Genomic DNA, 12089 nt, shown 5'->3' on the forward strand with positions numbered 1-12089 from the left:
ACAACGAACTCGGTCGGTTTTCCCAGGCTCACCGACTAAACCGCCCCGATTGTTTTCCGGGATCACAATCAAACCCTTACACACGTTGGTTTTAACTCGGCTCACCAACCAACCTCAATCCCCTTGATTCAATCCCCGATTGAACTAAGTAAATACAAGTTGTAGAAAGAAAACAGAAAATGAGCTTCTCAAAAAGCAGATGAAAACAATATGAACAATGAATGAAGTTAAGAAGCCTCAAACGCTTTTAGATTGGAGATGAGGAATGGCTTCTTAAACTTCTGGTCTCCTCTTGAAAGAGTAGTCGACTTGAATGCAGGAGAAGGAGGCTTTAATTGCTGGGAAGATGTAGTTGGAAGCAGTAAATGCAGATCTTCCTCTTTTTCGTTGAAGAGCACGTTGCAGAGCTTGAGTGCTTGATTAGTTGGAGTGGAATGGTTGTTCTCTACTTTGCTACAGTCTTCTGTGGCTATTTAAACCAACCCCCACGGAAACTAGCCGTTAGACACCTTTTTCTGCCCGTTCTGCACACTCTGCACAGCCTGACAATGTGTCCGTTGGTGGGTTGGAGTCGACTCGCGCGATCAGGAGTCGACTCGGCTGTAGCAGGAGTCGACTCGAGCTTTTCCGGAGTCGACTCGGCAACTGTTCCAGTTTGAATTAAAGTTGCTGTCTTGACTGGGAGTCGACTCGTCTTGACCCGGAGTCGACTCGCCAACTTCTGGCGCTGACCTGGCAATTTTGGAGTCGGCTCATCCTCTGTAGTCCGTGGATCCAAATTTGAATTTTGTCCACTCGAGTCGACTCGACTGTCCTGGGAGTCGACTCGAATCTCAGAGCCCGAACTCCCGATTCTCTGTCTTTTGGCTCATCCAGTCTTGGAGTCGACTCGAACTTCCTTGGAGTCGACTCGGCTCTCAGTTTCCGAAAGTTGGTCTTCTGCCTTTTGACGTGAAGCTTGTCTTGGAGTCGACTCGAGCTGTCTGGGAGTCGACTCGAATCTCAGAGGCAGTAACTTGGTTTTCTGTCTGTCTTGGGGTCGCGGTGTCTTGGAGTCGACTCGCGTATTGCGGGAGTCGACTCGAATCTCAGAGTCCATAAAATGCTCTCTGACTTTTTCTTTGTGTACCGCTGAGAGTCGACTCTTGCTTTCTCTGGAGTCGACTTGCCACCTATCGGAGTCGACTCGCGTTCCACTGGAGTCGACTCGAATCTCAGACCCGAAAACTGTTCTCTGACTTTTCTGCCTGTGACTGCTTGGAGTCGACTCTTATTTCCTTGGAGTCGACTCGGTGAACATCGGAGTCGACTCGCGCACTTCGGGAGTCGACTCGCTGACAGGTTCTGAGTTAAAGCTTTCTGTTCTTCTGTCTGTTCTCAGTCGGAGTCGACTCGTACTTATCTGGAGTCGACTCGAGCTCGTGCCAGTGAACTTGATACGCTTGGAGTCGACTCGTGATACTCGGGAGTCGACTCGAGTCTCAGACATTGGTTCAAACAGACTCCTTAACTTATCCAAAAATTATGAACCAAGTCTGGGACACTTAGACAGGATTTTCACTGAAACACTCAATTGAATTCATTAGTAATCAAAAGATATACTCAAATGCTTTGAGCTCATCAAAATCAAATGGGGTTTTAATCAATCACTCCACACAGTGAATGCCTTCGAGTCTCACAATCCACTAGTAACACCTAGCAGTATATGGTGGCAACCCAGCAGAATGGAATGTCAGAACCTCTAGGTGTAGTTAGCGTATGATACAGTCCCTTTATCATGGATCCTGACGTGATGGAGGTTATGGATATCTCGTCAAACTCCATCGTCCATCATATGTTAAATTTATATGACTTCCAGTTCGAGATATGAAAAACTTTTTTCCAAAATATCTGGCTAAAAATTTATCGAACTCAGTCTCATAAATCACATAGGATCACTCCTAATCTATCAAGGTCGATAGATCCCATCTAGATGCAACCTATTCCAAAATGAACCTACTATAACAATCCGCACTATAAGGACCCGAATGGCTAGGGCCCAAGTTCACATGCTCGTCAAACTACAGCAACCTCATAGTTAATAGCTGAGGCATCGCAGGTCAAGGACCAGTCATACAACTGCAGTAAGTAGTCACTGACGAGTGGATAGACATTCATGTGACTACTATCTTTGGTCACGCTCAGTACTTTGTTCTATAACAAGTACTTGCATAATCACTCCAGTGTCTCTACCCGTGGACTCGAGACTCGTCCATCTGACTAAGTGATCTGTGCACTAATCTCAGTGGATCGATCACCATCCCTCGTGATGGATCCATCGATCAGGAGTATTTAAAAATTAATCCCTAATGACATATGCCTCAAATTCTTAACGCCTTGAGAATATGTATCATCATCTATTAATTTCTTGGACGATTCGTGGACACATACAAACATGAATGAAAAACAAATTGCCCAATCTTATTTATTAATAAGAGTTAAATTACAAATTTGTGCCCCAGATTACAAATATGCGTCAGCCACGTTGGCTTCTAGGGCATACTTCTAACAATGAGCCTCCATGCGAAATGTGAGTTGATATGCCTCCTCCAAACCGAAGATGTGGACATCACCAACTCCCTTCGGATGTCTTCCCTCAGCCCAAATTAGTATCGAGCCAAGGATTGCTGCTCCGTCTTTGTAACATTGCTGTGGATCGTCAGTTCATGGAATCTGGCAGTGTAGTCCTCTACGGATGAACTTCCTTAGCGATGCTTCAAAAGATCTTCGAATAGGGTCTCTTCATAGTCAAGAAGAAGAAACTTCTTCTTCAAACGAAGTTTCATCTCTTCCAAATCAGTGATAGAAGGTTGCCAAAGTTGAAGAATCTTTTCCTCCATGCTGTGCCACCAAATATATGCTTGTCCCTTCAGCTTCATCTTCACAATCGAACCTTCCGTTTGCTGGTCATGTTGTACCACTCGAAGTAATCTTCGACAAACGTCAGCCAATCTTATAAGGTCTCCAATCCATGCTTTCGCTGTAATCAGAAACATCAACACGTATCTGTTTCGATGTATTGTCAAAGTCATCATATTTTCGCTGATTTGCTGCAATATGGGTTTTCCCAAAATTAATTCCAATGTGAGGATTGATTGGAGGTGGTACTCGGGGGCCCCTGGGTGGCATTGGGGTGGAAGACCCCTAAGAGAATGAATCTCGCATCGGGAACGTCTCCTAATGGCGCTTCTGAATTTTTTTATTGCTCATGTGTGCCATGATCATCAAAGTGTTTGGCTTAGAAAAATGCGCACTCAGACAGCTTCCATTTTTTGATTCAAGGCATCCATTGATGAAAAAGTTTTCGCCATCATCTTTAGCACGTTGCCTCTCGTTGTTGCAAGGGCGGCCGCTTTGAGTATCATGGTGATCTTCGCTCTGATACCAATTGACGCAGTCGGAGATGGATGTTGCTAGATTTTTGTATATGATGGCTGAAACTTTCTTTTCTTTTTTTTCTTTCTTCATCTATCAATGGCGACCAGGATTCTAGGGGGGGGAGGAGGAAAAGAATGATGGAAAAAATGGCTAAGTGGTTCGCTTGGGTTCAAGAGTTGGCGGTTGAAATTTAGAATTGGGCTGATTGAATGTGGGGCAAGTGGAGCTTGATTTGGGACCCCAAATCAAATTGGGTTTGAGCATGTGGAGCTTAAGGATGTGAAGGGATCTTAAAATCCTAATGGGAGAAGGACTCTAGAGGCTTTGGCGTGAACAAAGAAAGAAGGATTGGTGGCGTGGGATTTGGATAAGGGGAGATAACAAAGGATCAAGATGAGAGAGTCTCACTCTCAACTAATCTTAGGGTGAACGTGAAAGGAGGTTGGAATCTCACTAAGGTCCCTTCAATCCCTTTTGATGTTGCACCAGAAAGAGAGAAATCACTTACAAATTCTCAAAACAATGTAATCTGAATTTTATTCTTTAACCTCCCTATTTATAAAGTAAGAGGTTGGGACAAATATGGACTCTTATCAATATAGAATTTAAAAGAAAATTCTTCTCTAACTAGAACTCCTATCTCAATAAGGACTCTTTTAAATTTAATTAAACAATTGACTCATGCAACTAAATTTAAACTAGACTCCTAATAGGATCAGGACTACTTATGGTGCATGGAAGAGAGTCCAAATTAACTAGAATCTTCTCTAAACACCACATGGAACAAATCAGCAAACTCTTAATCAATTAAGAACTCCTCAATGCTATGGATTCAATGTGATTTTATAGCGTTGAAACATAACTCCAATTGGGTCCATATACCCAAACAAAAAAGACTCAAAAGGGACTTGACACGCCCCAACAAATAGGCTCAATCTTCATGACTCAACACACCCAAACAAGAGGACCCAATCCTCACACGCCCAAAGGGATTAGGGTTAGTGCTCCTGCATCATGATTCTCCTTCTTTCATGCGAATCTACCATTGGATCACCTGCTGCACAAATCTCAAAAGCACTTCAAACTCCATATATCTCAAAGCACTCCAAACTCCATCATCCATCCACCTGCATAGATCTGAAAGTGACTAGTGGATGATCCAATAATGGATTTGCACAAAGGAAGGTGAATCCTTCTTTCACTAGAAAGATACAACCCATTTCTATCCTTCAGGGCACAAAAGTTAGATTGGGTTGACCCATAACTTGACTCGATCTAGGCCGCTTAGACTCGATTCCGATACTATTTAAGAATCCATATGTCCAGGTTAGATTTCAAATTTGCTCCTAATTCATATTCTAAATCGGGTCGGAGTTTATTTAATTCTAACCTGACTTGAACCGATAGTTATCTGAGTCTAATTTGGATCTTCTAATCAATTTTTCGATCCGATCTGACCCAAACTCAGTATACCCAACATGCACTATATTAATTGAAGGGGTGAATCTGTTTGTTTTTCTTGCTGATAATTCTGACGATCCTAGTTCCCTCTCCTAAGGGGTTTTCAAATTTATATCCATGCTCTCACCCACCGTGGAAAACTCGTTAATATGAAGTCTTAGAGGGTGGGAGTGGAAGAGTTTCCTATGGAGAGAGAGAGAGGGAGAGAGTAGTTGAAAGAGAGGAGAATGGATTCCGAGGATGACCTAGATTTCTCAGACAGGCAGAGGAAGAAGAAGCATTACTAGTCACTCCCCTTGCTAGATTCAGCAGGTCGAACCGTATACTTTATTATTTTCTATTTCCTCCTATCCTTCTTCTTCTCAAGATTGATTTTGATGGCTTTTCATGTTGTTTCAATGGGATTTAGGGTGTTGAGGAGTGCCCACATCCGAACGAGAAGTAGAGAATAAAGTTGAGCAAAGATTTGGGGCTGGAGCCTCGGCAAATCAAGTTCAGGAGAGAACCAAAAAAGGAGGCATTCCTGGGTGATTTCATCGATTATCTACAGTAGTTTTGGCAGGTCCAATCTTGATCCAATCCAGATTCGAATTTTTTGTATTTGAATCCAGAATCTATTGGGCCCAAAATTTAGATCACGGATGCGATCCGATCTGACTTTACTTTTTTTACTAGGCTGAGTCCAGATTCAATATTAGAAGAAAATGGATGGGATCGTGAACACTCGTGTCCTGGTCCAAGCCAACCCATTTACAACCCTCCCTAAAAAAAAAAAGGAAGCGGGCCTCGCTGACTGCCTTGCCATTTAGTACCAAGGAATCATATCCTCCTGGCATTTCTCACGTCCATCAACCACCATTTGTAGCATTAATTAACTCAATCACGGCCCCTAGGTTCCCCAAAGCTGTGGGGACTATTTGTCCAAACATTGCTAGAAACACAATAAAATCACGAAGGAAAAAAAAAAGAAGAAGACATCGACGGTGATCACTCGGTTAATCCTTATACTTGTAACCACCCCCTCAATACCGATATGCATGTGTTCGTAATTTTACAGAGGACAAGAAAAAAAAAAGCGGTCTGCTGCAAAACAATCTATACCATACATTTCTATGTCTTTTGCTATATATTTTCTCTAAGAAACAAAAGAAAGGCTAAAATGGTTAAGAGAAGATCATCTGTCTTGATGTTCTGTTCCTTGATTCTAATTTCCTTCTTCAACCTTTACTCCACTCTAACAACCACCGAAGTCCCTAATCGGAAACCGCCCTTCTCCGGTGCGTTGCCCCCAGCATGTCGTAGCCAAGAGTGAGCGACACATCACCGGCAGTCCCGAACCTCATCGGCGCAGCAGGACCCAACGTGGCGGCCGACGAGGTCCCGTAGCTGTAGATTTCGTTGGTGGGAACCTACATGCACGTCGGACCCACAGAGCTCCGGTGCATCGATGCGACGAGGAGGGTGTCGTCACCACCTCCGGCACCGCCGTTGGACGAATGGGCCCCCGCAGGTGGTGGGTATTCCGCGGAGGAGGACGTAGCGAACCGGTGGTGTGGTGCTGGCTGGCGGAGGGCGGGGCCGGAGAGGGCTCGCTTTTGGATGGCACATTGGTGTCCAGTCTCTGGCCTTGTGTCTGCTGCTCCCGTTGTGGCTCTGTTGGTGACAGTGCTCCTTGGTGGCTTGCTTCATTCCTCTTTATCTCTTCTGTCTTGCGCCTTGGCTTCTTGTTGGTTACATCTCCTCCACCATGGGCTTCCATAGTCTGACCCTGGCATTAATAAACCAGTTGGAGACCTGGAATGGGTGTGGAGTTATTCCTCTGTGATGTCAAATGTTAAGAAGAGACGTGCATGAAATGTAGAAGCTTTGGTTTGTAAGGATCCAATTGAACGCTATTGTTTCTATGTGGGAGTGGGCATACGTTGTCCTCTTCTTGGCTGAAGTGCTCTTGACCTGTTGCGGTGGGGAGGTAAAGGAGAAAAGAGCATTTGAAAAGGACACTTGTAAGAGACCGGACCTCAGAATTCAGTGATAAAAATATGACCTTTTGTTGAAAAGAAATGCTAATGTTTGTCTTGTTCTTTTTTCTTTATGTTAGCATTGGCTCTGGAATGATATGGCGGAAAATGGAAATATTACTGGCCTTCGAATTCGGGCTATGTTTGAACTCTTTGATGTGGTGATGAAATAATGAAATCCGAGAAAAATGGGAAGTGACAAAAAGAAAAGAAAACTAATTTATTCAAGTTCGATCCACCGAAGTCATACAGCACGGCGGGCCAGTACAAACGGTTTCGCTACAATTACTGTTCCAAGAATTGCTTTGACTGAGCATTCAAGTGTAGAAAGAGACCGGGAATCCAAATGAAAGTGAAGGGAGAAAAGTATAACAAGAATAATTAAATCCTTCTAGGAGAATTACTATTTTCTGGGCATCAATTATTCATGGGTTTCCGAAAGCTGGGTGTCTCTTTTATAATTGAGGGACAAGAGGACAGACCTGGTTTCTTGATAAACCTGTCTGCCTTGCCAACAGATGCTATCTGCGTCACTTGGGTACCTGAGAACAAAAGACAAAGTGAGGAAAATGACATCCGGCCTGCCCAGAAATCCATAGTGGTCATCCCTATCATCAATCATGTACAACCAGAGATCTATGCCTGCTTTTATGAAATTAAATGGCGAACAAAATGACTTAATAATTGCTGTCTTAGGAGTTCTTGCTGTTGTGGAATCCATGCATATACAGAAGGATGGAAGAAAGAAAGAAGCTTTTTCCCGCTGTCTTGGTGTAAAGACAATGCCTAAGGACAATGCATTGCTGAGTCTTCTGATAAAAGTAAACCCAGATTACAGAAAGGACTACTGCTTGCAGCAATTATTGTTAAATCAGTGCCAAGAAATTAAACGACGAAACCTAATTCTTCACACTGTTAACGACTTAGATTTAAAGTTGGTGAGTGGATGAGAGAGGAAGAATGGTGTCAACTGCATTGCTACTGTTTCGCTTAAAAGGAAACTAAACAATATGTATACTAATAGAAAAAGTGGAAGAACAAAAAGGCCCTGAAACTGTTGACAGACCTCGATCGGCAGTAGTGTGTTATAAAAGAAGTTTAGATACAGAAATATATAATTAAGAAGCATGTCCCGTATAGAGTATCAGTTCTAACTCATGAACCAAGTGGAGGACAGGAAACTAGCTAGGTTCTGTTAACTAGTACTATAAATACATATTATATGAAAATTCTGATGTGGATAGAAAGGAGAGAACACATACGGGTGAAGAAAATGCTCAAAAAGCCAAGCTCTCAGAACATTCACTGAGCGTTCCGGTAGGCCGCGCTGAGGCCTCCAAGCCTCCTGTTCCATCATGCCCATCTGCTGGAAAGCTTTTTGCTTGCCGTAGGCTTTGGTCTACCAACCGAAGCCTTGGGGTTCTCCCCCTTGGTCAGGCCTGAGCTGCTCCCAGCTTCCTTCTCGGCCGAGAGCTCGCATGTCTGCTTCAATTGTGCAGCAATTGCATCCTTGAGACACCGGAAATGGCGCGACATGGCCTTCTGGGCAAGTGCAGTGTATGGTGACGCAGCCCCAAACCCCATGACTGAGTCGAAGGAGTTCACCACCATCTGCATCTGGTCACAGTAATTGTTGTATCTTCTGTCGACCTAGGGAATTGAGAAGCAATCTTGTTACCAAAACCGTTCTAGTACTTAAGATCAACTCTTCACCTTCTTTTAATTTTACAAGTAAATATTTCATTGGAAACCACTCCCAAGTTGATAAAATCCACAACAACTCAAAAAAATAACTGCATTAATCAACCTAAACCCAGTAGAGAAGAGAGAGAGAGAGAGAGAGAGATCAAAAGAAGACCCACTGTAAAGTTATGAGCTCTTTTATTTAAGATGCTTAATTAAGGCATAGAGTTGATGAAAGCCACAAAACTGGAAATTCGTCTTGCCTCGGCTGAAAGTGGGTGCCCGTCTCAGTTTGGAAACCTGTCAATTTTCATCGGCCGCTGAGTTTCCATGAAGGAAGGAAAATTACATATGAGGAGGTGGGAAAGAACTGGATGACCTCAACATTGTCGAAACTGTTAATCTTAGGGTATATTTACATGGAAAGATAGCATGATGGAAGCGCCAGAAATGGAACCAATCATGCTGGAACCGAAGGCTTTTCGCACCAGTAGAATGATTGTGTGGAAGAGCCTCGCACGCCAGTAGGTATAGATAGGTGTATCTCTTTCTGTTGTGGGTGAGCCAGTAAAAAATATGACCACCCCTGTAGGTCAACTCAAATAGGAAATGTATTGGCTCGGTTTTGCAGTTGTACTACGAAGGGTAACAATAGACCTATGGAGGTGGGAGCCAAACAACAACCCTTGCTACAATATGTGATAGGGCATGGAAGAAGACGACTAGAGTGGGCCTTCGGGTGACGATTTCCCCAAATGCAAAGGCCAACTTCCTCATTGAAACTACCCCTAATAGTATTCCACCCCACCTATTGGTATTGATATCATTACTTATAGATAAATCCAAAGAAATCTCATTTGTAAAAATCTGAGATCAACCACCTCATTTAAACCTTCGGACGCCAACTCCATTTGCCCGCTGGCCTTCTCTTTCCATTCAGGAAGAAAAATCCGGCCAACCAACTGGAATTCTTGTGGCTCTCCTGGTTGCACTTACAAAGGACAAGCCATAGGAGGTGGGGCTCTAGATGAGAGAGAAAGGGAGAGAGCAACGGTAAAAGTAAAAAAATCCCTGTTTCACAAGTGATAAAAAGTAGGACATACAAAACACACACACACACACACACACACACACAGAGAGAGAGAGAGAGAGAGAGAGAGAGAGAGAGTTTAATACATGCCTCATCAAGCATGGAGATGAGCTTGGCCTTCTTCCTCTGGTGCTCAAACCTATCAGCAGGAGACAAAGGAGGGAGGTCCTTAGAAGATGAAGAGGACCCGGCGACGGAGCTAGAAACGCCTCCCCCACCACCATGGGCTAGGGTTAGGGTTTGAAGAGCTGCCGCGATTTCTCCCTATCCTACTCCCCTTCAATTGGCCCCTTCCAATGCTGCAGAACTCTTCCAAGAGCTCCCGAACCGCCCTCGCATACCTGGAGTTCCTGAGCACATTTACCGCTCCCATCGTCCCGTACCCCATGTGCACCAGCTGGCCGTGAGCCTGACCTTGTAAGTGGTGGTACTGCTGTTGTGCTTGATTGTTGAAGTTATACAGCACCCCATCTCGAATCCTCAGCTCCTCGGCTTTCGGCATCTCGAATTGCTGCAGTGATGATGATAGCGATAATGATAGACCCTGGCTCTCCACCACACCCCCGCTGAATGATGCCTCGCCGAAGGACTGGAAGGCTTGGTGGTGGTGGTGGTGGTGGCGGTGAGTGGAGGGGGAGCTGGTGGTGGTGGAGATGGAGACCTTTGCTGCTGCTGCTGCAGCAGCAGCGGTGGCGGCAGCGTCGGATTCATTAGAAACAGCTGCATCGTTGCTGTGGAGTCCGGCGTTCAGCCCAAACATCGGATGCCGCTGCTGGCTGCCATCGTGGTGCTGCTTCCCTGTCGAGTCACCAAGCGAGCTCAAGTTAGTACCGCCAGCACCACCCCTTGTCGGGTGGCACCGTACCAGTCCCCTGAGAAGCCCGGCCATCAGCCCGGGCCTCTGGGGTTGGCGGTAGTTCGTGGAAATCTGGCCCGAGAGCAGGTCACAAAGTGGCAGGTGCAGGCATCGTTGGAAGCTGAACATCTCGGAGAGCATGTTGCTGGCCCCGGCGGCGCGGCGGCGGCGGACTCCTGGCCTTCCTCCTCTATGGGGACAAGCGGATGTTCTTCTGGCTCGAGTCCTTGCACTCTTAGCTTCTCCCGCCGGCTTTGCTGGCGACGTGGTGCTGCAGCTCTTGGCTGGCAGACCGATCGAAGCCATCAGAGAAGCTGAAGACGCCCTGGTGGAAGCCTTGGGACATAGAAAAGGTGGTCGCGAGACGGGCTTCGAGGACTGAGGTAGGCGCAAGAGGGCTGAGAAGGCGGCGTCGCTATTCCCATGCCGGTGTACCAATCATCATCGTGGCAGACCAAAATTCGGATTTAGCTGCCCGTACCAATAAGCAACAATTAATCAATTGACCGGAAAAATCTAGGCGCAAGTTCAGAGACAATTAACTGAAATCAAGATGATATATAAATATATTGAAGAGCAACGAAGGAAAGACGAATTAAAGAATCGGAAGATTAAGTAATGACTTTTCTTCTTGTTCTCTGTGTGTGTGTGTGTGTGGGTGGGTGTGTGCGTAATCTCTTTTTTTCATCTTTCCTCCCTCCTGGTGGTGATGCCTACTTCCTTGTGTTGTTGGTTCGAGAGGGCTCTAAGACTTTTGAAGCCATCGCTGTCTTCCTGTGGGATTGAAAGCCTCTTCCAGACCTCCTCCATCTTGTCTCCCTTGTCTCCCTCCTCTCGCTCTCCCTGTCTCTCTCTTTTAGCCCTTTCCTTCTCCGCTCCCCCTTCTTCTACAATCGCCTTCGGAAAGGGAAGAGCAAGAGGGGGAAGAAAATTACAATGGAGGCCTATCAGACAGACCAAAAGAAGAAGGTCGCTGTTCCTCCTCCCCCTTGGATGGTACCCCTTATTATTTTATTATTCCCCTCCTTATGTAAAAACAGCGACAAGAGAAATGTCTGCACTAAGAGAGAGAGAGAGAGAGAGAGAGAGAGAGAGAAAGAAAGGGCGAAAACAAAAGGAGGAGACCTCCCTTTCTTTTCCTCCAACTTGACTCCCACTGCGAGATGCTAACTGATCTCTAGAGCCCCCCATTCATACACCTCCGAAAGATAAGGGCCCACCCCTCCACTTCTTTATGAAAACTAAGTTGGATGGCTCCCTTCTTTTCTCTTGCGAAACCGCACACTAGTTTTTAATAAAATCTACCTAAAACATGCAGGCCTACTTGTGTCATCCAGGGGCAAAATACCCTGGTTTTCTCTTTCTATCTTGGTGGTGCTTGTTGACTTTGGAACGGCCCCTAGTTAATCCCCAAAGCCTTCCAGCGGCAGGTGTGCCAAATGAGTGGGGGAGGTGAAGGTGGTTCTCGCCATTCCCCTACCATTCTATTACGGGGCCCATCTTAAAAGAGGATATGATGAGGTTGTGAATCCCAAACCATCACCATGAAAGGTCTCCGCGTTTG

At 45.3% G+C, this 12089-nt stretch overlaps 1 protein-coding gene across 1 annotated transcript; it reads right to left on the reverse strand.

Moving 5' to 3' along the window:
- Window positions 1-6609: 6609 nt before the first annotated feature.
- Window positions 6610-10401, reverse strand: LOC120109749 (BEL1-like homeodomain protein 2). The gene is given in 9 exon segments (XM_039123450.1): window positions 6610-6672; window positions 7379-7419; window positions 7422-7438; window positions 8159-8277; window positions 8279-8317; window positions 8319-8546; window positions 9760-9888; window positions 9890-10281; window positions 10284-10401. Coding segments are annotated over 9 exon segments (1140 nt in total). The 5' UTR covers window positions 10396-10401.
- Between the last annotated feature and the right edge of the window lie 1688 nt (window positions 10402-12089).

This window comes from Phoenix dactylifera, unplaced genomic scaffold (genome assembly GCF_009389715.1).
Source record: "Phoenix dactylifera cultivar Barhee BC4 unplaced genomic scaffold, palm_55x_up_171113_PBpolish2nd_filt_p 002669F, whole genome shotgun sequence".
Taxonomy (NCBI): Eukaryota; Viridiplantae; Streptophyta; class Magnoliopsida; order Arecales; family Arecaceae; genus Phoenix; species Phoenix dactylifera.